Raw genomic sequence first — 26,684 nt, 5'->3', positions numbered from 1 at the left:
TTTATCAGGATAAATTGGCAGGGCTCTTTCACTTCTACTGCTGATGAGTGTCACTTTTGATAAAAAAAAAAAAAACTGGCAAGGAGTCGTTTGATAGACGAAAGAGTCGGTTCTTAATAGTGAGCTGAGCCGATTGTCTTGTTTAGGTCTTAAACATTGACGGAGCTCAAACAGAAGTTACATTTCCTTCTGAATTTAGGCCTGAATGTCTTTAAAGCTGAAACACTAAACCTGTTTGTTTTTTCCACTCCTGTAACAGATGTATTCCTCATTCATGATGCCATCTCCTCACCTGTTTCACCCTGCACTGCCCCACTGCATCTACTGCCCACCTGCAGGGATGGTGATGAACCCACAGGCCTGTTTCATCCCATCTACCATGGTATAACTCTGTTTTTATCCTAATCTCGAGCAAGTCAAGATATTGACTCCACACATATACACTACAAATTTTTTTAAAATGAACTATGCACTTTTTCAGCAGCTTCAGCCGAATCCAGTGGCCCCAGCTGTTGGATCACACAATGGAGTTAAGCCTGGCTTCCTGTTAGGTAAGGTTTCTCTCACTCTCTCACTCACTTTTTTCTTAATAGATGTTTCTGATTTGGGAGAGGGCCAAAGGTGTTACTGATTACATGTTATTGTTTTCAGATGGAGTGTATTATCCCACCTTCCAACCTCCTCAACAAGAAGCCCTGCAGAAAAGGGAGCGCAGATTGGTAATAAATAAAAAAAAAAGTCCTGCTAGAATAGAAATATAACATGACATCTGGCTAATACTTTAAAGTTGTCATGTTTTTCGATGCTCATGTTTTGTGCTGATGTGTCAAGCAAGTCACCTTGAATTCCTTACAGATAAAAATTGAAGACCCTGATGAGAATAACCGAGATATTACGGCCGAGATCTTGGGAGAAAGAACGTCTCCACTGACACAACCTCATGTAAGATTAGTGCTCGAGCTTTACTACACACAGTTCAATTTTTATAGGGCTTTGTCACTTATACATGACAGTTTTTTTTTTGTCCTCTGAAAGTGATTTATAAAAAGTATACATGTAACATGACTTCTTAAAATGAATCTCTAGAAAATACTAGAGCTGGACAATAAATTGAAAACTTAAAATTTTTGGCTACAAGGAGGTAAAGAGGCAGTTACACACTTTGGGTCACAAAAAGTTGAAAGATGACATGGAATATTAGTTTTCTACTAAATAATTCTCAATGTTCAGATTTTTTTTTTCAAAACAGGCCATGTTTAAGTTTTACTGGAGTGTAATAATAGAAAAGAAAGCCAAGACGTTATATCTTATCTCTTCTTTCTCCTTTTCTCTCTCAGTCTAGAGAAGTTCAGTCCAGCAGTGTAGACGTGGCTCCTGCTGCTGACGTTCTCCCACATGGTAAAGAAAACTTTGTAAATAAACTCCAATTTCCTGCTGTCATATTTAATTGTCATGCTAGTGAATAGAAGGAACTCGACATTTTGTTTTTAACCCATTATGAAGCTCCAGTCACTGTGAAATTTAATGTTGTAATGTTTGTTTTGTACTGTGTACTGTGTTATGGCCTTTATTTCACTTAATTTATTCCATTTTATCAACTTCTAGATCAGCAACCTGTCACTTTCATTTCTGATGCTCCATCATCTGTACCTCTGGCTCCCGCAGAGAATAAAGAAAGTGACGTTGTAGAGGCATCTACACCTCTAACAACCACACCCCCACAGGAGGCGGAGCCTACCACAGCCCCTGTGGCAGAAGTGAAGAGTGAGCTGGAGAAGGTACAACAATCACACAGCGTTTTTTATTCAGTTATTATTTACAGAAACACAGTGAAGTTGTGAAGAAATAACTTTCGTTCCAGCTGTTGTAGTGTTGATGCTTGTACTATTACTTTATTTAAGTTTAGAAAAATTATGATGAATCTGTGTGTGTTCTCTCCCAGACTCGTCCGTCAGGGCAAAAGCGACGCAAAAGAACGGGTCAGCTCCTCTTCTGCATCCCTCCGATGGAGGAAGTTCGGCAGAAACAGGCAGAGAAAGCCAGAAAGTCAGCAGGAAAGGAAGAAAACAAGGTAGAACCGTTACACAGAGTTTTTATCCTATTGCTATGTACTGAAACACACTGAACCTGTGTTTGTTCTCTCCCAGACTCGATCTCAGGAAAAGCGTCGTAGAAGGCCGGGTCAACTCCTTTTCTGCATCCCTCCGATCGAGGAAGATCAGCAACCCTCCACTTTTACTTTCATTTCTGATGCACCATCATCTGCACCTCTGGCTCCTACAGAGAATAAAGAAAGTGACGTTGTAGAGGCATCTACACCTCTAAAAACCACACCCCCACAGGAGGCGGAGCCTACCACAGCCCCTGTGGCAGAGGTGAAGAGTGAGCTGGAGAAGGTACAACAATCACACAGTGTTTTTTATTCAATTATTTACAGAAACACTGTGAACTTGTGTTTAATGTCCCACAATTATTATTATTATTATTATTATTTTTATTATTTTTTTTGAAGATTTTCTGGAAATGCAAACTAAAATGATTCCAAAATACTCCCAAGAAATAAATCAGCTAATTTAAATCCAGAAGCTTTAGTGCTGTTGCTTTTACTATTACGTTATTGTAATGTAGAAACATTATGATGAATCTGTGTTTATTCTCTTCTAAACTCGATCTCAGGAAAAGCGTTGTAGAAGGCCGGGTCAGCTCCTTTTCGGCATCCCTCCAATCGAGGAAGACCAGCAACCCGTCACTTTCATTTCTGATGCACCATCATCAGCACCTCTGGCTCTTCCAGAGCTGAAATGGAGTGACATTGTGAAGGCTTCCCTACCTCCAAAAACCACACCCCCACAGGAGGCGGAGCCTACCACAGCCCCTGTGGCAGAAGTGAAGCGTGAGCTGGAGAAGGTACAACAATCACACAGCGTTTCTTTATTCAGTTATTATTTACAGAAACACAGTGAAGTTGTGTCCTAGGTGTTTATGTTTTTTAATGTCCCACAGTATACAGTGTACTGTGTCTGACCATGTGGGGAAACATGATCTAAAATGATTACTGAAGACTACATAGAGGGAAAGAAACAAATCTCGTTCCAGCTGTTGTAGTGTTGATGCTTGTACTATTACTTTATTTAAGTTTAGAAACATTATGATGAATCTGTGTGTGTTCTCTCCCAGACTCGTCCGTCAGGGCAAAAGCGACGCAAAAGAACGGGTCAGCTCCTCTTCTGCATCCCTCCGATGGAGGAAGTTCAGCAGAAACAGGCAGAGAAAGCCAGAAAGTCAGCAGGAAAGGAGGAAAACAAGGTAGAACAGTAACACAGAGTTTTTATCCTATTGCTATTTACTGAAACACACTGAACCTGTGTTTGTTCTCTCCCAGACTCGATCTCAGGAAAAGCGTCGTAGAAGGCCGGGTCAACTCCTTTTCTGCATCCCTCCGATCGAGGAAGATCAGCAACCCTCCACTTTTACTTTCATTTCTGATGCACCATCATCTGCACCTCTGGCTCCTACAGAGAATAAAGAAAGTGACGTTGTAGAGGCATCTACACCTCTAAAAACCACACCCCCACAGGAGGCGGAGCCTACCACAGCCCCTGTGGCAGAAGTGAAGAGTGAGCTGGAGAAGGTACAACAATCACACAGTGTTTTTTATTCAATTATTTACAGAAACACGGTGAACTTGTGTTTAATGTCCCACACTTATTATTATTATTATTATTATTATTTTTATTATTTTTTTTGAAGATTTTCTGGAAATGCAAACTAAAATGATTCCAAAAGACTCCCAAGAAATAAATTAGCTAATTTAAATCCAGAAGTTTTAGTGCTGTTGCTTTTACTATTATGTTATCGTAATGTAGAAACATTATGATGAATCTGTGTTTATTCTCTTCTAAACTCGATCTCAGGAAAAGCGTTGTAGAAGGCCGGGTCAGCTCCTTTTCGGCATCCCTCCAATCGAGGAAGACCAGCAACCCGTCACTTTCATTTCTGATGCACCATCATCAGCACCTTTGGCTCTTCCAGAGCTGAAATGGAGTGACATTGTGAAGGCTTCCCTACCTCTAAAAACCACACCCCCACAGGAGGCGGAGCCTACCACAGCCCCTGTGGCAGAAGTGAAGCGTGAGCTGGAGAAGGTACAACAATCACACAGCGTTTCTTTATTCAGTTATTATTTACAGAAACACAGTGAAGTTGTGTCCTAGGTGTTTATGTTTTTTAACGTCCCACAGTATACAGTGTACTGTGTCTGACCATGTGGGGAAACATGATCTAAAATGATTACTAAAGACTACATAGAGGGAAAGAAACAAATCTCGTTCCAGCTGTTGTAGTGTTGATGCTTGTACTATTACTTTATTTCAGTTTAGAAACATTATGATGAATCTGTGTGTGTTCTCTCCCAGACTCGTCCGTCAGGGCAAAAGCGACGCAAAAGAACGAGTCAGCTCCTCTTCTGCATCCCTCCGATGGAGGAAGTTCGGCAGAAACAGGCAGAGAAAGCCAGAAAGTCAGCAGGAAAGGAGGAAAACAAGGTAGAACAGTTACACAGAGTTTTTATCCTATTGCTATGTACTGAAACACACTGAACCTGTGTTTGTTCTCTCCCAGACTCGATCTCAGGAAAAGCATCGTAGAAGGCCGGGTCAACTCCTTTTCTGCATCCCTCCGATCGAGGAAGATCAGCAACCCTCCACTTTTACTTTCATTTCTGATGCACCATCATCTGCACCTCTGGCTCCTACAGAGAATAAAGAAAGTGACGTTGTAGAGGCATCTACACCTCTAAAAACCACACCCCCACAGGAGGCGGAGCCTACCACAGCCCCTGTGGCAGAGGTGAAGAGTGAGCTGGAGAAGGTACAACAATCACACAGTGTTTTTTATTCAATTATTTACAGAAACACGGTGAACTTGTGTGTTGGGTGTTTAAGGTGTTTAATGTCATACCAGTAATTCTGATTATAAAGCCAAAAGAATTATGTGCAATAACAATGTACAGTGTATTATGTCTGAACATTTTCTGAAAGAGCAATCTAAAATGACTTCCAAAAGACGCCCAAGAAGCTAATTTAGTTGCAGAAGATTTAGTGCTGTTGTTTTTACTATTACTGTGTTTTGTTCTCTCCCAGACTCAGGAAAAGCCCCATAAACGAGTCCATTTCTGCCTCCCTCCGATTGAGGCAGAGCAAGAGGAGGAAGAGAAAGTCAACAAGCCGGCAGTGAAGAAAAGCCAAGGTGAGGATCCTACAAACGTGTCTCCTGCTGCTGATCTGCTCAATTTTCTGCTGTCCTATTTAATTCCTCATGTTAATCAACTAAGAGAAATAGACCATTTTTGAGCTTCAGTTACTTTAAAATTGATCCTTTTGCACCAGACTTAATGTTGTAATGTTTATTATGTACTTTTCTCTGGCCAATGGTCTTTAATTCACTCAGTTTATTCCATTGTATCTCCTTCTTGTTGTGCGTTTTATTCAGATGAGCAAGTGAAGCCCCCGGCTCCTGTGGAACCTGCCTCAGCACCTCTGCCATCATCTGCACCTCTGGCTCCTACAGAGCTTAGATGGAGTGATATTGTGGAGGCTTCCCTACCTCAAACAACCACACCCCCACAGGAGGCGGAGCCTACCACAGCCCCTGTAGCAGAGGTGAAGAGTGAGCTGGAGAAGGTATAACAATCACACAGTGTTTTTATTCAGTTATTATTTACAGAAACACAGCAAACTTATGTTAAATGTCCCACAAGTATTATTATTATTATTATGTCTGAACACTTTCTGGAAATGTAATGTAAAATGACTCCCAAAAGACTCCCAAGAAATAAGTTAGCTAATTTAAAACCAGAAGTTTTAGTGCTGTTGCTTTTACAATTACTTTATTGTAATTTAGAAACTTTATGATGAACCTGTGTTTATTCTCTCCCAAACTCGATCTCAGGAAAAGCCCCATAAACGAGTCCGTTTCTGCCTCACTCCCGTCATAATAGATGAGCAGAAAAAGGTAGGGAAAGCCAACAAGTCAACCGAGAAGGAAGAAACCAAGACTGAGCTACACAATGTAGAACAGTTACACAGAGTTTTTATCTTGTTGCTATTTACTGAAACACGCTGAACTCGTTTTGTCTTGGGCTGTTTAAGGCATTTAAAATTATGATGAACCTGTGTTTTGTTCTCTCCCAGACTCGATCTCAGGAAAAGCCCCATAAACAAGTCCGTTTCTGCCTCCCTCTGATTGAGCAAGAGCAAGAGGAGGCAGAGAGAGCCTGCAAGATGACGGGGCTTGTGGAACCCTCTGCAGCGTCTCCGGCAGTGTCTGATCCTGAGACTGTCTTAGATCTGCTACCGTCCTCCACGCCTCTGGCTTCTGCAGAGCCTAAACAGACTGAGATTATGAAGGCTCCTGTACCTCTCCCAAAGGACGAGATGAATACGGTACACAACACACAAACAATGAACTTGTGTCTTGAGGTGGTTTAAGGTGTTTAATTTTGAATATAGTTCCAGTGACTTTTATCCAAAGATTCCTTAGAAGGAGAAGAAGCTAATTTAGTTCCAGCCATTTTCTTATTTTATTTAAAAATCATTATGATGAATTTGAGTTTGTTCTCTCTCAGACTCTAGTGCGACAGGGACTTCGGCTCAGAAGGGTGGGGCAAGTGCAAACAGCGCAAGAGGCAGATGTGGCTAAGACTCCGGAGCTGTCCAGGCTCGTGCGCAGCATGCTGGACAAAACTTCAGAAACATTCGACAGCATTCTGTCAGTGCAGAACTTCCAGAAGGAGATGGAGAAGATCACTAAGCTTCCCATCAACACTGAGGAGAGACTCAAAGGGGTCATGGAGATCGTCTATGACAAAGTGGTTTCTGCACTCGGGCAGTCCATCGTCTGTGCTGAAGTGTGCCACCATGTCAAGAACGTGAGTGCAGCACATAGGACACTTTAATGATGGCTTTGTGCTAATTGCGTTAGTGTTGCTGTTCTTAAGAAAACGTTATTTGTGCTTGTTGTTCATGTCCAGGTGGAACTTCCAGCCTCAGAAATGCTGGAAGCCAAAATGACTTTCCAAAAAATGCTGCTCAGCCACTGCATGGATTTGTTTGAGAAAGACTTCGAGCAGACGCAAGAACAGGTGTGCCATACTCACACCATCCCATATACATATTTCACTGCATTTTTGCTAATTCCCGCCCACGAGCCTGTTGTCATCTGTCACACACCAGCTCCCAATATGTGCCTACATATTATGGAAAAATAGCACAACTGAATGCTGAAGTTTTCTTGCAGGAAGAAGACCAGCAACATCCGAATGCAGAAGTGAAGGAAAGAGCTCGCTGCCTCGGCAACACCATGATCCTCGGTGAACTTTTTAAGAGGAAGATGGTAACGGAGCAGGTCATGCACGACTGCATCTCCAAGCTGCTGAAGAATCCCAGCGAAGACAATTTGGATCATTTCTGCTGCCTGATGTGCAACATCGACAAGGACCTGGATGTGGAACTGGATAAGGTAGTGCGCACTCCGCTTATCTCTGCGCAGTCCAGTCTCGCTTGTGTCTTCGTCCAACCAAGTTGTTTCTCTACTCAGCTCCCCAAAATCCACCAAAACAATCGGCCTCAGAGCAACAGCTATAGAAGGGGACTCAAGAAGTTCCCCGCAAACGACGATAACAACAAGGTAAGATGAGACCTGTTCTTGAGACCGTATATGGAAATGTGGGCGTGTCTTTGAGTCCATATGTTGATAGTTTGATAGTTAGAAGGAAGTTTTTGCATTTCATATACATGTAAGTACTTTCATATATTTTGTGAATGCATAATACATGTATCACATTTCCAGTGCTTTACTAAAAGTAGGTACTGTACATATTTAAAACTGTTTTTTTTTCCCACAAACACTGTTTAAGCCAGAAACAACGTTATTTCAGGTGACATTGTGCTTTTCTAAAAGACTGTTGTTGCAAATGTTCATTTGTAAAGATGTAAATGTTCATTTGTAAAGATGTAAATATGAACAGTAAAAAAAGAGTTTATAAAAATGTTAAGCAACATGTATTTAAAAAGAAGTGTGTGTGTGTGTGTGTGTGTGTAGGCAGACGGACAGACAGGCAGGTCTGCAAAGCGTAGGCCTCGCTCTCGTGTGCAGAAGAACAGACAGATCAGACGAAAGCAGCAGTGATCCAGGACAGCATGCTGCACAACCAAGCAAATAAAGAAATGATTCGTCCCAGCAAACTTTACTTTCATGCTAATTCATTTTTTCATCAGTGAAGTTTTGTACATCAACAAGAATAACTTACTTTGCGTAAGAAATCAGTGAAAGCTTTACGTAATTCACTCAGGTTTCTTCTACTTTGGTATGTGCAGGAGCAGATACCAAAAACCAGCCAACATTAAATAATGCTTAACATGGGAGAGCATCCCAATAAAAAATAAAATTCCTAGTAATACAATTAATTGTATATTGTTTTCAATTTAATTATTTGTAATAATGTACTGTCAGGGGGGTTAGTATATGAGTAAAAGAAAAATAAGTAATTTAGATTATAGATTCTGACCTTAAATATATGTATATATACCATAAACAAATGTTATAATTTTACACATTTTTTTTTAAATGATCCAAATAGTCGAAGCAGAAGCCTTTATTTGTCACATACACATTACAGCACAGTGAAATTCTTTTCTTCGCATATCCCAGCTTGTTAGGAAGCTGGGGTCAGAGCACAGGATCAGCCATGTTACAGCGATACCAGAAACTAGTCCTTCACTGTGCCGGGACGTTATTGTGCCTATTCCTGAAATAAACTCATCAGTCGTCTGCTGCTGGCCTTCTGTTCACTGCACTGCTGCTAACTCACTATATAATTGCACTAGCCAGCTTCATGTGGACGTTTTGCTGATCGTATCGTATCTTTGCTGCATATCTGATGTTATTACTTGCACTGTCACTTACATTTCCTCAGAGGACTGGTGTTTACAGTTAGATTTATTTTTCTACTGATTATAATCTTACTGAATACGTTTATTACTCTTGATTACTTCTCATTGCAAACACTGTTCTTTTGCTGCTGCTGTAATGTGTGAATTTCCCTCTGGGATTATTAAAGTGATCTATCTATCTATCTATCTAATTAAAATAATGCTTACTGTGAGAACCCATTTTAGAATTGAATTTTATTTGAAAACAAATTTAATTTGTTGAATTGTTTCTCTTTCTCATCCGAACCCTGTGTGAGATATAAATGAAGATTAGTAGATTAATACATTAATGTCTTATTGGACGTGGTTTCTTACAATATGCCTTGTGCTCTACTATGTAAATATCGTATAAGAAACAAGGTTAAAGACGTAAATCCTGAAGTTAATTCAGTTTTAACTCAGTCAAGCTGTATGTAAAGAAGACGGATTCTAACATGGACACTATTTGCTGTTTTTATGGTTGTGCTGAAGAGCAGAAAACCCATCTGTTTTTGCATACAGTGTTATTTTTGTGTGGCTCGTGCTTCTCCTTCTGCTAAATAATATCTTTATTGTTTTCTAACATCTTTATTGTATATAGAGGGTTTATTTCAATTAAAGAAATTATTTCAGTGTAAGAAATGATTTTTTTCATGATCAACCTATTTGTTTTACTTGGAAGGATTTGTACATTTTTAAAGCAAAGGTCCATTTGAAACGTGAATATCAAATACTTACGTTTGTCCAGTTTGCTTTCCACCTTGAACAAAATAAAGTAAAACAAGTTTTGGTTTGTGATATTTTTCTTCAGATGTTAATGAAGATTGCGCTGCTTGTAAATGCTCGTAATCAAACAACTGCATTGTTTTGTAAAGATCCAGCGTGTATATAGTCTTCTATGCTAGACATTCATTTCATGCTACTTGCTGTAAAGTTAAAGGTCAGTGAGAATCCTATGCTCGAGCAAGGCTAGTTTTCCTGTTTGCTTTGTAAATTACATGAGCATTGCTACAGGTTATGCTTATTAATTGGAAAGACATGTTCTCTCACCACAGATCACAATTAGGATAAAATCAAACAGATTTAGAGAGATATAAACTTGCCCCAGACAGAATATAATTCTTGTGAATATGAAATTTGCAAGAATTTTAGAACATAAGAAGATAAAGTTTTTAAGTGAACCACGATAATAATTTAATAGAAAGTAATAAGATTTCCTTCCTGATTTAACCCCTTAACCCCCAGTGCATTCCTCACTCTCGCACCTACACACCTTTCCTGTAGTTTTTTTTTTCCCTGCAGATTGAATCATTCATAATAGTTACAGAAGGTACTCAAGGAACCAGCCATGTGAGAGTGAACTTCATCTTCAGCTCATTTGTTTTACTGCAAACAGTGTGATTAAAAAAAAAAGAAGGGATAAAACACTCTCCACTTCTTTTCTAACATGGACATCTTCAGCTCACTGAGAGAGAGAGAGAGAGAGAGAGAGAGAGATTGTTAATATAACACTGAAAATGAATTGACTGAAATCTTTTCTGCTCAGCAGTGATAGTTTTTGGTTTCATTTCCCCAAAGACATTTTCAAACAAGTGTCTGGTATTGTTTTTGTGTTACACTGTGATTTCAGTGTACAAATGAATAAATGAATAAATAAATAAATAAATAAAGCCCTGTAAAGCTGTGGTCTTTTCACTGACATGTTTTACTAGCTTGGAAGCTGTTGTTCAACCACAATTTCACTCCTCATGATTCCTCCAGTCTGGAAATACATGTACAATCTTTATTTATATTTTCTCTAAACACTGCTGAAGTACAGAACGCTTTCTCTGAGGTAAATCTCCTCTGTGTCTCGAAGCTCCTCTGCTCAGTCTCCTCCTGACTTCTGCTTCTTCTTCTTTTTCTCATAAACTGCATCTGCAATGTTCTGCCTTGTTCATTTACACCTGAAATCACACCTGCAATAAGCAGCTACTGATTTTTTGAAGGGTAAAAGATAAAAATTTTCTTCATACATGATGTAACTTCCTTGAACTGCTCTATCTTCTATCCTCAGCTTTATATAAATATAAACCATTGCATTAAAATGCACATTTCTTCTGGCTAATTATGATAGATAGATAGATAGATAGATAGATAAACAAATGGCAAAGGCGCGCAGGGGCTGGTGTTGCTTAAAACCTACAGACACGATCTTTTTAACAGCTTTAACGTGGAGAAGATGGTGCAGGCTATTTATGGCATGGCGTGATCACGTGACCAGTGCGCGCTCCCTGGGGTGCAACGTTAATTAATGTCCCACCAACAACAACAACAAAACCTATGGCGTTAAAAAGACGATGCGCATTTTAAATAACAGATCAACACAATATTAATACAAATAATATTCGCATAACATCAGAGGCTTAAGCCAAGCAAACGTTTTGTTCTGTACAAACATTTTACAGCCTAGGACTTGCTAAAAAAAATAAACCAGAGAACTTTTCTGCAGTACCGCCATTTGTCCACTAGAGGGCAGGAGAGGCTTCACTGAGCGCTCATGTGTAGCTCTATTACCTAATGTATGACTGTTAAGTGCAAAAGTTTACACACCCCTAGGAGGGAAAGAACCGTGAAAACAAAAACATTGGATTTGTAGCAACAAGGCATTTAATGTATGTTTCTCAGATGTTCCTTAAATATCACAGGCAACAAAAAATAGTCAAAGAGTGATTGTTATTATGACATTTATGATGAAAAGGTTCAAAACTTTATGTCTTTCTTAATGCAATATGAAGAGTCTCAGAGAAGTGTTTGCCTTTATTTATTTAATTTATAACACCTTTTGGATGCTCTTTCATTGTAGAATATTTTATTTTATTTATCTCATTGTCCTTTCAGAAATTCATTCTGTAACGTCTTTAAGAAACTGCACTTGCTACCCTGGAATTTATTGGGGACGTGCTTTTATATGAAAAGAATCAAATTTGGGTTAGTAGCAGTAACTCGGCTTCATCTCCCCAACCTGCTGTTGATTCTTTTCCTAAAACAGCACGATAAAGAGTGTTTTATTCCTTATTTATGATTAACGTATTGATGTAGTCACTACAGTTTTGCCTCTTTGTGAACCGCACATTGAATAAATTATGATTTTAATTAATTGATGTATTTGTGATTTTGTAGATTTTTTTTAGATTTGTTCATCTATAAAGTAAAAAACATCTTGCTGAAAAATGTGCAACATCTTGCTGAGTGTCACCAGAGCTTTCTGTACTGGTCTTTAAAACATAGAAAACGTTTTGTTCTCACAGAGAAGCTGCTGATGTGATGGTGGTGAGCTGAAATGAAAGGTGTATCTTTATAATAAGCCGTGGTTTTCCTGTGAGCTGATGTGAGAAAGCGCTCTGTCTCGTCTGTGCTCTCACTCTGTAGGAGAAACAGCACTGGACCACCGTCCTTCTAATTTTCTTTTTCTGAAGGTTTGTATTCATATATAAAAACACATTCATACGTATATTAAATGTGGCTTTACTTCAGCTATGTGTGGAGATGCTGTGGAGTTTTCAGGTGGACAGGTTTGGGTTTTTCTTCTGATCTAAAATGATCTTTTTCCAGGTATTAAGACCAGAATCTCTTTGCTTTAGCTTCATCCAGTGAGTGTGAAATGGCACTGCTCACCCTTCTCCTCTTCCTCCATCTGATTCAGGACGTTCACCTGCAAAGTGAGTCGTGTTTTTAAACAAATAGTTATTATATAAAAGTTCCTTCTGATACAGACACACTGAATAATGTTGATTGGATAAGGATGCTCACTCGATTATTTTGTCTAAGATGCTTTAAAGAAGCTCCGAGCCCTGTGCAGGTAAAAAGGAGCCATTTTATATTTTGTTAATAAAGGTGAAAGAAAGATTTTACCAACATTACATGCACAGGAGATTTGATACTACGATGAAGAGAAGACAGTCACAGGGTTTTTAAAATATATGTTTCACAAAATTAATTTTGGAACTGAACATTGCTAAGTATTTAATATTGAGCTATTTAATATTGTTTGACTTAGCACTTAATGTGAAGCTGTTTTAGTGATGCATCTCAGATATGTCAGATTGTGTATTTTTAAAAATGCTATCACTAAAAGCACTTCCATAAATGCAAGACTTCAGCTTCTAGCATGAAAATGTCAAGGTTTAAACTTTCCTGATATTATCTTTATTAAAAACCTTTGGTCTGATTACGCACATGAACAAGCCAATTCTGCAAAATAATCCAGCATTAAAAAAGCTTTTCTATCTGAAACACAGGATATGAATAATGATGTTTATAAAGAACCTGTCTATATTTTTTCCCAGTTTTACTTCATGTGCTTTCTCTGATATTTATCTATTATATAATAGTTTACATAATTTAATTTATATAATCATTACAATAAACCAAATATAATATTATTAAACTTGTTTCTAGACATTTTTACTAATTCCAGTTTTTAACTTTTCTGATGTCAGATCATTTTGCTAATTAAAAAAATACTAGAAAAATTATCTGCCAACAGAAAATCTCAAAATAGGTTTAATAATCTTATTATATTTGGCTTATTGTAAACTTATACGAAAAATTAATAAGAAAAAGTGAATAAATTTGGCTTTATTCAAGATATTTCATTTGCTCATTTTTAGACTTGTGTTTAATTAATTTTAGTCATTTGACACATGTTAGATATTCTAATAGCAGCTTTGGCAATGACATTATCTCATTTTTGAAAATTCCAGATATTTCAGCTTGATATCACATACAGTGTGTATTAATTGGACTGTGTGATTTGTGTGTGTGGTTGTAGATGTTCCTCAGCCCTGGCTGCTCGTGTCTCCTGAAGTTATCACAGAGAGAGGATCAGTGCAGCTTCACTGTGATGTTCCACGCGATGTTAAAGTGTCTCAGTGTTATTTCTACCCAGAGGGAGAAAACACAAATACAAAACTCTCTCCATCATGTCAGCTCTCACTCACTGGTTCTGAACTGATCAGTTGGACACGACGCAGGTCTCCTGGAACACTTCATATTATTTGTTATTACTCTCTGGATTACGCTGATCGTACTCTTTTTCCTCGCTCTCTCCCAGCTTCAGTCACAGTGCTGTGTAAGCGCTACATTATAGTTTGTTATTATGTGTATCACTGACTATTGTTATCGTCGTTAACTATTTTACGCTTGAATTTATTACCACAGTATGAATGTCTAATAATTGTTACCTCCTTTCTATACATCCATTATAGTGCTATATATTTATTTATTTAAATCCTTTATTTATTTCTCTGCAGATCAGAAACCAAAGCTAAGCGTCAGTCATGATGCTCACTTTGATGAATTCACACTTTCATGTGAAATACCAGTGTCAGAGTCAGGAACTGCTGATTTTAGCTGTAATCTCTACACTGGAGAAAATCCTCAGCCTTGGCAACACCAAAGATCTCAGAAGAGCCGATCTGGGGAGGCAGTTTGTATTTTTAAAGCGCAGAGAAATGAAGTGTTGAATCGTCTGCAGTCAGTAAAGAAGCATGAAGTGAGCTGTGATTATTCACTGACCTCTGACCCGACTGCTCGCTCTCTAATGAGTGATAAATACAGTCTGATACGTAAGTTACATTTAATCACATGACTGAAGTTTTCTTTCAATTACCTTACTAACTTTTCTGTTTGAATTTATTCACATCTATTTTTCATCAGGTTTCTTTCCTACACCAACACAGCCGTCCATCACTGCTGAGAAATCTACTGCATGTGAGTTCATTTTATTTTATTTGCTGCTGTTTAGTTCTGTTACACTTTTATATAACTGAAGTTTAATCTGAATTATGTTACACTTGTAAAATGTGTTTATTTTATATTACATATTCCTTTTTTTTTACAATAATACAAGTATGTGTATACATTATTATGTAACTAAAGAAGAAATCAGTTATTTTTTATAAATAATAGTTATGTTTAATAAATTACAGTTGATAAATCAGCTGTAAATTACCAAGTGAGTTTACGGCACAAAGGATTTACATTTAGCCACGTCCACGAAACCCCATAAAGGCTCACAGAAGCTGAACACTAAACGGTGAAAGAGCACATGCTATGCGCAGCGTGCTAGAACATAAATGATAACAGGAATTAACTGGTTTCACCAACGAAATGTCGTTCTTTAATAGATAAAAAATGTTAGCATTGGTGAATTGCTGTAGTACAAGAGGAATAAAACACTCAGGGATGTGCTTTTATAGGAAAATAATCAACTTCAGGGTAGTAACAGTAACTCTGCTTCATCACACCACACCGTCGTTAATTATTTCCCTATAACAGCATGTTGGAGTGTTTTATTCTCTACTTCATGCTCTAACCATATAAACTCCCTCAGTCATGGACTCTTAAACAAATTATCCAGTATTTTATGAAGGTGTAATGGAAACTGCTTTCATGATATTAGAACATTAATATCACACTTAGCAACTAGGATTAAAACCCGACTGCTCGCTCTCTAATGAGTGATAAATACAGTCTGATACGTAAGTTACATTTAATCACATGACTGAGCTTTTATGTGCATGGCTTTAGACATCTGAATCATGTTGAGTCAATTTCCATTTCATAAAATTTTGTGGAGTTCATTTTACTTTGGTCATTTGTATCGGTGTAGCAATGCAATAAACTTCAGTGTGTGTAGTTTTTGTGGTAATATTTGTGTTTTGATCAGATTTGCGTCCTGCACCGACAACACGATTCATACCTAAAGAACGATTCTCACACATTCAGCATCAGTTATCGATCTTTTAATTAAAGTTGTGTGTGTGGTTTTATTACCACCACTACTAGAATATTCATCACAACAAGTGAGTTGTGTATAACCAAATGGCAGAGCTATTCATTTAATTACTTTTGAACTGTGTTTGAACTTATTAGTGACTATGTTTTTGTTGGATTTCTTTCCTGTGCAAAGATAAATAGATATATTAATATAAAATATTTTTGTATGTTCATTCCGTTGATTCTTTTTAACTTCAGTAAGAGCATCTCTTTTAGTGTTCAATGGGAAACCATTAAAACCTACAAAACAACTGTACAGTGTGATGAAATGATCGTCCTACAGCAGGTTCTCCTGAGAAGCTTCAGTTTTCATCAGTGTGGAGAGTTACATTACTGTGTGTGCTTGTGGCTGGAGGTTTACTGACTGGATTCAGTATCTGCATCTTCCTCAGTGAGTTCTTCCTCTTATTTTATTATTGTGGTAAATTACTGAACCTTCATTACTCAGGTGTGTTAGTAACGATGCATTTCTTCATTTATGCATGTAAAAGTTCATTTGGATTATTTTACATGTTTATTTGTTACCAGTGAAACATTACTCTGTTCCTGTAGCTTATAATATACCTCAAAGTAATTGAAAACATTTCATAATAGTGACAAAATGACATTTCTTTCAGGGATAGACAGAAGAGGAAGGTGAGAAACTTCCGCCATTTATTTCCAAGCCTTTCTACTTTGGCACAAAATGAATATAAAGTGTGCTGAAACGTATCCATGTACACGACTAACTGTTAAAATGTCTGTCGTTTCTCTGCTCTCCTTTTGGATGGACAGATTTAAAGGTGAGCTTTCATCAGCTTTTTAACACTGAATCCACTTCCACACCCGCACTAATGTGTGTATTTGTATCACTGCTGATGTGAAGGAAACACACTTTTACACAGACCTGCTGCAGTTCTGTACGCTCTCGGTGTCGACTGAGCTGGAACTATCTTCACTAAAGTAGCTAGCTAACGGACATTAGCTTCTTCTAATGCAATAGACGTCTCATAGTCTTAGCTAAGGCTGAGCTGGTCAGCTATAAAGCACCGTAATGCACTTATGATCAGACACAAGCATTCATAAACTTTATTACAATATTTAACTATGCTTTTTTTTCATCTAATGATCTATATTGTATATTATATTGTTGTTGTAGCTTGTTTGCTAGCCTGTCTTCATTGGTTACATAATGTTAGCTAGCAGATTAGCTTGCCAACTGTTTTTCTCTTAAAAAATATATAATCTTTATAAAGAACAGTTCTGTAAATTACATATTGCTACATAGACTATAATTAGACATTTGTATTACTAATTGTTGGAGGCTATGAATGCCTTTTTCCAACTAAACCAAACGCAATAGAAATATTCTTTTTCAAACACAACCAAACACATGCTCAACAATTTTAAAGTGATTTATTTAATTAGAATGATGAGTGAATTTTAATGACAATACAGTGTTGATAACTCTGGAAGTGTCTGTTGGTTCAGGTGTTCCCAGGTGACTGTAGGCTTTAAGAAGTGGATGATTACTGAGTAAAGCTGTGATTGATGTGTGTGTGTGTGTGTGTGTGTGTGTGTAAACTGTTCCCCTGCAGACGCTGATGAGGTTTACACAGAGGTGATATACACAGCTGAATGATGGACACTGAACAGGACTCGCTGCTTCTCTTCTGCACTAGATTTATCTAAAATAGTTTTCACTTGTTCATTTTATCAAAAGATCTTTACAAACGTTTATATCTTTTTATTTGATCATGATGGTGTCATTTTGAAACATTTGTTAGATAACTCCACTTCTCTATGAAGCAGCTGTGATTTTACAGAATTAAATTATTACATCAGCTACAGCACCATCATTCATATCCACTAATAAAAAGTATAAATAATCTTACAAAAGATTGTAATCTTTTCATCTGTTTAGCAGTGTCTCTTGCAATGACTAGCAAAAAACTATTAAAGGTCAGCAAGAGAAATGGGAAGAAATGACCAACACAGCACACTTCCTGTCAGTAACCCAAATCATCTACAAGAACTCTGGGATATGTGCAGCTGTGAAATATTTCTATCGCAATATCCGGTGTCACCCACATGAGGACAGGTTCCTTTTTTTAGTCTAGAATAATATTGAGCTAAATATGATTTGCATAATGTTCCAGTAGGGGGTGTTCTTCAGCATCTTATATATCAGTGAGAGTGTGTGTGTGTGTGTGTGTGTGTGTGTGAGAGAGAGAGAGAGAGAGAGAGAGAGAGAGAGAATGTGACTCCCTGCTCTGTAAATTCTGTAATTGCTACAATAAATTGTTCTACACTTTAAATGAGTTTTGCAGTTTGATGCAACAGCCTGCGTGGTTTCTAACGGATTATAGGTCTACTGTATCAAAGAACCTAACTGACACAACATTCTGTCATAAATATTAAACCTTTACCTAATGTGAATTCTAGTTATGTATTTAAAGTGTTTGTGCAATTCATGCCTTAGTGAAATCATGAAGAAAAGAACATGATGTCTGTTAGAATTTCAGCAAAGATGACTCAGGAGACTGAACTGAGTTATTTGCATTATGTACAAATCAGGATTTTCTTTTTTTACATCAAAAATTGGTCAGTTTACACTCATCTATTTGTGTACCAGGGGCTAGAGGAACAGTCTAGAAACCATTAGCCATATAAGTGACAGACCAGCAGCTGAGAATAGCAGGAATACCGTCGAAAATGGCTGATTGGTCAGCAAGCAACAGGTTTAATTTCTCTTTACACAACAGTTAATTCTGGTCCACTAATGTGATTGGTCGAGCAGAGTTCCAAGAGTGCCTATATTTCCTATAACCGCACTGGGACATTTCGCTGTGTGCGTCACTCTGCTTGTCTGTGTTCACCATGTACAATTCCACTTACTAGTTTGAAACCTTTACGACAGTAGTGTTAGCGACATCATCAGAGGACATGGCAAAGGATATTTTCAGGAATAGAACTATAACAAACTAAACAAACATGTTAAAGCTTTTCGTTTAGTTCTGTGTAAACTGCTGAGAAGTGAGTGTGTGAACTTGAACACAGTGGAGACATGAGCGTTCTGTTAAACACTAAACTATGTGGTTTTCCTGTGGCTTAAATGACCTGCTTCCTCAGTTTGTTACTTTTGAGACAAGCGTTTCGATGCTTTCACTTCATCCAGTGGTTGTGAAATGGAGCTGCTCGTCCTCCTGTTCTTCTTCCATCTGATTCTGGACATTAACTCTCAAAGTGAGTCTTTTTCTCTTTTTCTGGTGCTGTGATTTGAGTGATCAGTTCTAACAGATGTTTAAAAAATAATTCAAGAGATTTTTAGAGATGCTTCTGGGTTTATACACAATGACTACAACAAAAAGCGGTTATGTTCAGTTTGATATCACATACAGTGTGTATTAAGTGGACTGTGTGATTTGTGTGTGTGGTTGTAGATGTTCCTCAGCCCCGGCTGCTCATGTCTCCTGAAGTTATTACAGAGAGAGGATCAGTGCAGCTTCACTGTGATGTTCCACGCGATGTTAAAGTGCATCAGTGTTATTTCTACCCAGAGGGAGAAAACACAAATACAAAACTCTCTCCATCATGTCAGCTCTCACTCACTGGTTCTGAACTGATCAGGTGGACACGACGCAGGTCTCCTGGAACACTTCATATTATTTGTTATTACACTGTGGATTACTCTGTTAAGACTCCTTCTCCTCACTCTCTCCCAGCTCCAGTCACAGTGCTGAGTAAGCGCTACATCATAGTTTATTATGATGTCTATCACTGTCTATTTTACACTTGAATTTATTACCACAACATGAATGTCTATAATAATTGTTACCTCCTTTCTATACATCCATTATAGTGCTATATATTTATTTATTTAAATCCTTTATTTATTTCTCTGCAGATCAGAAACCAAAGCTAAGCATCAGTCATGATGATCAGTTTGATGAATTCACACTTTCATGTGAAATACCAGGGTCAGAGTCAGTAACTGCTGATTTTAGCTGTAATCTCTACACTGGAGAAAATCCTCAGCCTTGGCAACACCAAAGATCTCAAAAGACAAGATCTGGGAAGGTGCTTTGTATTTTTAAAGCACAGAGAAATGAAGTGTTGAATCGTCTGCAGTCAGTAAAGAGGCGTGAAGTGAGCTGTGATTATTCACTGACCTCTGACCCGACTGCTCGCTCTCTAATGAGTGATAAATACAGTCTGATACGTAAGTTACATTTAATCCCATAGCTGAAGTTTTCTTTGAATTACTTCATTAACTTTTCTGTTTGAATTTATTCACATCTATTTTTCATCAGCTTTCTTTCCTACACCAACACAGCCGTCCGTCACTGCTGAGAAATCTACTGCATGTGAGTTCATTTTATTTTATTTGCTGCTGTTTAGTTCTGTTACACTTTTATATAACTGAAGTTTCATCTGAATTATGTTACACTTGTAAGATGCATTTATTTTATTTTACATATTCCTTTTTTTATAATATATATTATGTGTGTAGTTTATTTAGTGACTAAAGATGAATCAATATTTGGTTCATTCATTTCTTTAAGTATCACAGTTTAATTCCCAAAACTCACAAATCTAGAGGATAAAACAGAGACATTAGAGTTTTTTGTGTTACTTTAGATTTAAAAACAAACATGAACGTGTGATGCTGTTCTGGATATGACATTTAGGAAAACAAATATGAATCCGAATTTACTCGGAGCTTTTTAAAATCCTACCTGCGCATTTACACATATAGAAAGAATTACAGCAGGAATCAGTTAGACATTTCATTCAGAAGTCAGTGATTGACATTGTGCTGGACTGTGTGATTTGTGTGTGTGGTTGTAGATGTTCCTCAGCCTCGGCTGCTCGTGTCTCCTGAAGTTATCACAGAGAGAGGATCAGTGAAGCTTCGCTGTGATGTTCCTCACAGTGTTAAAGTGTCTCAGTGTTATTTCTACCCAGAGGGAGACTACAGAAAGCTAAAACACTCTCCATCATGTCAGCTCTCACTCACTGGTTCTGAACTGATCAGGTGGACACGACGCAGGTCTCCTGGAACACTTCATATTATTTGTTTTTACTCTGTGGATTACTCTGATCGTACTCCTTCTCCTCACTCTCTCCCAGCTCCAGTCACAGTGCTGAGTAAGCGCTACATTACAAGTAATGTGTATTATTGTCTGTATGAATCATAGAATTTCTCATTTACATTTATAATTACTCAATTAACAAAAAACAATGTACTACTGTATAATGCCCTTTGGTGAAATTTATTAATTCATTCATCAATGGATTGATTTATTTTATTTATTCCTCTGCAGATCAGAAACCGATACTAACCATCAGTCATGATCATCAGCTTGATGAATTCAGATTTGAATGTGAAATACCAGGGTCAGAGTCAGTAACTGCTAATTTTAGCTGTAATCTCTACACTGGAGAAATTCCTCAGCCTTATGTAAAAATATTCTTTCAAAAGAGAGAATCTGGGAAGGTGCTTTGTATTTTTAAAGCACTGGGAGATGATCTGTCCAGACGTCTGCAGTCAGTAAAGAAGCATGAAGTGAGCTGTGATTATTCACTGACCTCTGACCCGACTGCTCGCTCTCTAATGAGTGATAAATACAGTCTGATACGTAAGTTACATTTAATCACATGACTGAAGTTTTCTTTCAATTACTTCATTAACTTTTCTGTTTGAATTTATTCACATCTATTTTTCATCAGCTTTCTTTCCTACACCAACACAGCCGTCCGTCACTACTGAGAAATCTACTGCATGTGAGTTCATTTTATTTTATTTGCTGCTGTTTAGTTCTGTTACACTTTTATATAACTGAAGTTTCATCTGAATTATGTTACACTGTAAGATGTTTTTATTGTATACTACATATTCCTTTTTTATAATATATATTATGTGTGTAGTTTATTTAGTGACTAAAGAGGCATCAATTTTTGGTTCATTCATTTCTTTAAGTATCACAGTTTAATTCCCAAAACTCACAAATCTAGAGGATAAAACAGACACATTAGAGTTTTTTGTTACTTTAGATTTAAAAACAAACATGAATGTGTGATGCTGTTCTGGATATGACATTTAGGAAAACGAATATGAATATGAATTTACTCGGAACTTTTTAAAATCCTACCTGCACATTTACACATATAGAAAGAATTACAGCAGGAATCAGTAAGTTACATTTAATCACATGACTGCGCTTTTATGTGCATGCTTTTATACAATTGATTCCTTTTTAATCCATTTGCATTTTAGATTTCTTAACTGAAACAACACAGCTGCTCACAACTGAAAAATCCACTTCTGGTAAGTAATTCAGTTTTAATTTAGAATTTTGAGGTCTTCATTTTACTTTAGGTCATTTGAATTGGTGTAGTCATGCAGTCAAATTCAGTGTGTGTAGTTTTTTATGTAAATGTTTGTGTTATTCAGATTTGAGTCTGGTAACGACACCAACATCTGTATCTGCAGGTCAGTCTATTCCTTCATCTACACTGTTTAGTCTATTTATTGAAGTAATAAATCTCCTTTAATATATGTTGTGTAATTTTCTTTCTAGCTTCTTCAGTTCTTTCAACTCATCTGAAAACCACAAGACACACAACAATGTCATCCACAACTAAAGAGAAAACTACTTCAGGTTAGTTTTAAATTAAACCTTTTATAATTGCCATTTAATGTGCATTATTTATCAAATTTGAATTGTGTTATTATATTATTAAGCTTAATTTTTACAGATGTACAAACACTTCTTTTGTTAGAGTTGTGTACTGTATCATTATCGCAAACCACAACTAAAGACAAATCTACTACAGGTTAGTTCATTTCTTCAGCTACCACTGCCACGTTAACATGAAAGAAATATGATGAACAGGAATTATTATATTGTATTTTTCAGTTATAATATAATAATTCCCTGTTATCATATTTCTTTGTAATTCTCTCTGTAGCTTTTCCAGTTTCTGATTCTCATGTAAACACCACAAGAGGCCCAAAAACTAGTCAGTAACAACTCCAATTTGTTTATGTGATAGTTGTATAAGTTGTATATTATGTAGCATAAAACTTATATAGCATTAAATTAATAAGAAAACCTTATACACTTATATGCTACAGTGAAATATAGCGTGCAGCTTAATTATCATCAGCACATTTATGAATGTTTTTCATATAGTTTTTATTTGTAAAACCTCCATGTTCTTTCATGTAGGTGAAAAACCCAACACAACCGATCAGACAGATTTTCCTAAAAGTAAGTCATTTGTTCTTATATATCATTAATATCATATCTAATAACCTGGATTGTATTTATTCTGATCATTTGTAAACTTAACTGGAATTCTGATTTATGACTTTATCTGTATTAACCTACAATAACCATCATGTTCACACCTCAGCAAATTAAAAAACTGACTCATATAGGAGGATTTGGGGATTTTCCCAACTAACAGAAAACATAAGAGTGTTTAATAAATCAGTTATTTTTATAAATAATAGTTATGTTTAATAAATTACAGCTGATAAATCAGCTGTAAATTACAAAGCGAGTTTACGGCACAAAGGATTTACATTTAGCCACGTCCACGAAACCCCATAAAGGCTCACAGAAGCTGAACACTAAACGGTGAAAGAGCACATGCTAAGCGCAGCGTGCTAGAACATAAATGATGGACTCTTAAACAAATTATCCAGTATTTTATGAAGGTGTAATGGAAACTGCTTTCATGATATTAGAACATTAATATCACACTTAGCAACTAGGATTAAAACCCGACTGCTCGCTCTCTAATGAGTGATAAATACAGTCTGATACGTAAGTTACATTTAATCACATAACTGAGCTTTTATGTGCATGGCTTTAGACATCTGAATCATGTTGAGTCAATTTCCATTTCATAAAATTTTGTGGAGTTCATTTTACTTTGGTCATTTGTATCGGTGTAGCAATGCAATAAACTTCAGTGTGTGTAGTTTTTGTGGTAATATTTGTGTTTTGATCAGATTTGCGTCCTGCACCGACAACACGATTCATACCTAAAGAACGATTCTCACACATTCAGCATCAGTTATCGATCTTTTAATTAAAGTTGTGTGTGTGGTTTTATTACCACCACTACTAGAATATTCATCACAACAAGTGAGTTGTGTATAACCAAATGGCAGAGCTATTCATTTAATTACTTTTGAACTGTGTTTGAACTTATTAGTGACTATGTTTTTGTTGGATTTCTTTCCTGTGCAAAGATAAATAGATATATTAATATAAAATATTTTTGTATGTTCATTCCGTTGATTCTTTTTAACTTCAGTAAGAGCATCTCTTTTAGTGTTCAATGGGAAACCATTAAAACCTACAAAACAACTGTACAGTGTGATGAAATGATCGTCCTACAGCAGGTTCTCCTGAGAAGCTTCATTTTTCATCAGTGTGGAGAGTTACATTACTGTGTGTGCTTGTGGCTGGAGGTTTACTGACTGGATTCAGTATCTGCATCTTCCTCAGTGAGTTCTTCCTGTTATTTTATTATTGTGGTAAATTACTGAACCTTCATTACTCAGGTGTGTTAGTAACGATGCATTTCTTCATTTATGCATGTAAAAGTTCATTTGGATTATTTTACATGTTTATTTGTTACCAGTGAAACATTACTCTGTTCCTGTAGCTTATAATATACCTCAAAGTAATCGAAAACATTTCATAAAAACATGAAATTATATTCTGGAGTGTTAAAATGAGCATTTATTCATGGAAGTGACAGATCAAAATGACTTTTCTTTCAGGGATAGACAGAAGAGGAAGGTGAGAAACTTCCGCCATTTATTTCCAAGCCTTTCTACTTTGGCACAAAATGAATATAAAGTGTGCTGAAACGTATCCATGTACACGACTAACTGTTAAAATGTCTGTCGTTTCCTGCTGGCGTTTCTCTGCTCTCCTTTTGGATGGACAGATTTAAAGGTGAGCTTTCATCAGCTTTTTAACACTGAATCCACTTCCACACCCGCACTAATGTGTGTATTTGTATCACTGCCGGTGTGAAGGAAACACACTTTTACACAGACCTGCTGCAGTTCTGTACGCTCTCGGTGTCGACTGAGCTGGAACTATCTTCACTAAAGTAGCTAGCTAACGGACATTAGCTTCTTCTAATGCAATAGACGTCTCATAGTCTTAGCTAAGGCTGAGCTAGTCAGCTATAAAGCACCGTAATGCACTTATGATCAGACACAAGCATTCATAAACTTTATTACAATATTTAACTATGCTTTTTTTTCCATCTAATGATCTATATTGTATATTATATTGTTGTTGTAGCTTGTTTGCTAGCCTGTCTTCATTGGTTACATAATGTTAGCTAGCAGATTAGCTTGCCAACTGTTTTTCTCTTAAAAAATATATAATCTTTATAAAGAACAGTTCTGTAAATTACATATTGCTACATAGACTATAATTAGACATTTTTATTACTAATTGTTGGAGGCTATGAATGCCTTTTTCCAACTAAACCAAACACAATAGAAATATTCTTTTTCAAACACAACCAAACACATGCTCAACAATTTTAAAGTGATTTATTTAATTAGAATGATGAGTGAATTTTAATGACAGTACAGTGTTGATAACTCTGGAAGTGTCTGTTGGTTCAGGTGTTCCCAGGTGACTGTAGGCTTTAAGAAGTGGATGATTACTGAGTAAAGCTGTGATTGATGTGTGTGTGTGTGTGTGTAAACTGTTCCCCTGCAGACGCTGATGAGGTTTACACAGAGGTGATATACACAGCTGAATGATGGACACTGAACAGGACTCGCTGCTTCTCTTCTGCACTAGATTTATCTAAAATAGTTTTCACTTGTTCATTTTATCAAAAGATCTTTACAAACGTTTATATCTTTTTATTTGATCATGATGGTGTCATTTTGAAATATTTGTTAGATAACTCCACTTCTCTCTAAAGCAGCTGTGGTTTTACAGAATTAAATTATTACATCAGCTACAGCACCATCATTCATATCCACAAATAAAAAGTATAAATAATCTTACAAAAGATTGTAATCTTTTCATCTGTTTAGCAGTGTCTCTTGCAATGACTAGCAAAAAACTATTAAAGGTCAGCAAGAGAAATGGGAAGAAATGACCAACACAGCACACTTCCTGTCAGTAACCCAAATCATCTACAAGAACTCTGGGATATGTGCAGCTGTGAAATATTTCTATCGCAATATCCGGTGTCACCCACATGAGGACAGGTTCCTTTTTTTAGTCTAGAATAATATTGAGCTAAATATGATTTGCATAATGTTCCAGTAGGGGGTGTTCTTCAGCATCTTATATATCAGTGAGAGTGTGTGTGTGTGTGTGTGTGTGTGTGTGTGTGTGTGAGAGAGAGAGAGAGAGAGAGAGAATGTGACTCCCTGCTCTGTAAATTCTGTAATTGCTACAATAAATTGTTCTACACTTTAAATGAGTTTTGCAGTTTGATGCAACAGCCTGCGTGGTTTCTAACGGATTATAGGTCTACTGTATCAAAGAACCTAACTGACACAACATTCTGTCATAAATATTAAACCTTTACCTAATGTGAATTCTAGTTATGTATTTAAAGTGTTTGTGCAATTCATGCCTTAGTGAAATCATGAAGAAAAGAACATGATGTCTGTTAGAATTTCAGCAAAGATGACTCAGGAGACTGAACTGAGTTATTTGCATTATGTACAAATCAGGATTTTCTTTTTTTACATCAAAAATTGGTCAGTTTACACTCATCTATTTGTGTACCAGGGGCTAGAGGAACAGTCTAGAAACCATTAGCCATATAAGTGACAGACCAGCAGCTGAGAATAGCAGGAATACCGTCGAAAATGGCTGATTGGTCAGCAAGCAACAGGTT

At 36.9% G+C, this 26,684-nt stretch overlaps 2 protein-coding genes across 7 annotated transcripts; both read left to right on the top strand.

The window, feature by feature from the left end:
* The first annotated feature begins 260 nt into the window (after positions 1-260).
* On the top strand, positions 261-10,808 carry LOC117595665 (eukaryotic translation initiation factor 4 gamma 1). The gene is made up of 22 exons (XM_053227272.1): positions 261-382; positions 482-551; positions 652-719; positions 856-942; positions 1,338-1,398; positions 1,606-1,778; positions 1,943-2,071; positions 2,148-2,396; positions 2,677-2,907; positions 3,178-3,306; positions 3,383-3,631; positions 3,915-4,145; positions 4,416-4,544; positions 4,621-4,917; positions 5,142-5,247; positions 5,491-5,681; positions 5,950-6,012; positions 6,192-6,443; positions 6,626-6,928; positions 7,031-7,141; positions 7,297-7,686; positions 8,101-10,808. The coding sequence occupies exons 1-22, from the start codon at positions 275-277 to the stop codon at positions 8,185-8,187; spliced, it is 3,714 nt and encodes a 1,237-aa protein (XP_053083247.1). The 5' UTR covers positions 261-274; the 3' UTR covers positions 8,188-10,808.
* Positions 10,809-18,337: 7,529 nt separating this feature from the next.
* Positions 18,338-26,182, top strand: LOC113539509 (uncharacterized). 6 transcript variants are annotated; one of them, XM_053242435.1, is made up of 15 exons: positions 18,338-19,016; positions 19,214-19,513; positions 19,678-19,992; positions 20,084-20,137; positions 20,622-20,939; positions 21,098-21,412; positions 21,504-21,557; positions 22,051-22,101; positions 22,228-22,266; positions 22,355-22,435; positions 22,557-22,610; positions 22,746-22,796; positions 23,006-23,047; positions 24,193-24,297; positions 24,577-26,182. In XM_053242435.1, exons 1-15 carry the CDS (start codon positions 18,959-18,961, stop codon positions 24,597-24,599), a joined length of 1,860 nt encoding a protein of 619 aa, XP_053098410.1. In that variant the 5' UTR covers positions 18,338-18,958; the 3' UTR covers positions 24,600-26,182. The 6 variants fall into 6 exon arrangements, with proteins under 6 accessions (XP_053098410.1, XP_053098409.1, XP_053098412.1 ...); XM_053242434.1 differs by having other exon boundaries at positions 24,190-24,297; XM_053242437.1 differs by lacking the exon at positions 22,746-22,796.
* Positions 26,183-26,684: the final 502 nt, after the last annotated feature.

The sequence above is a fragment of the Pangasianodon hypophthalmus genome, chromosome 20, assembly GCF_027358585.1.
Source record: "Pangasianodon hypophthalmus isolate fPanHyp1 chromosome 20, fPanHyp1.pri, whole genome shotgun sequence".
Classification (NCBI taxonomy): Eukaryota; Metazoa; Chordata; class Actinopteri; order Siluriformes; family Pangasiidae; genus Pangasianodon; species Pangasianodon hypophthalmus.
This window is presented reverse-complemented; position numbering and strand designations above follow the sequence as displayed.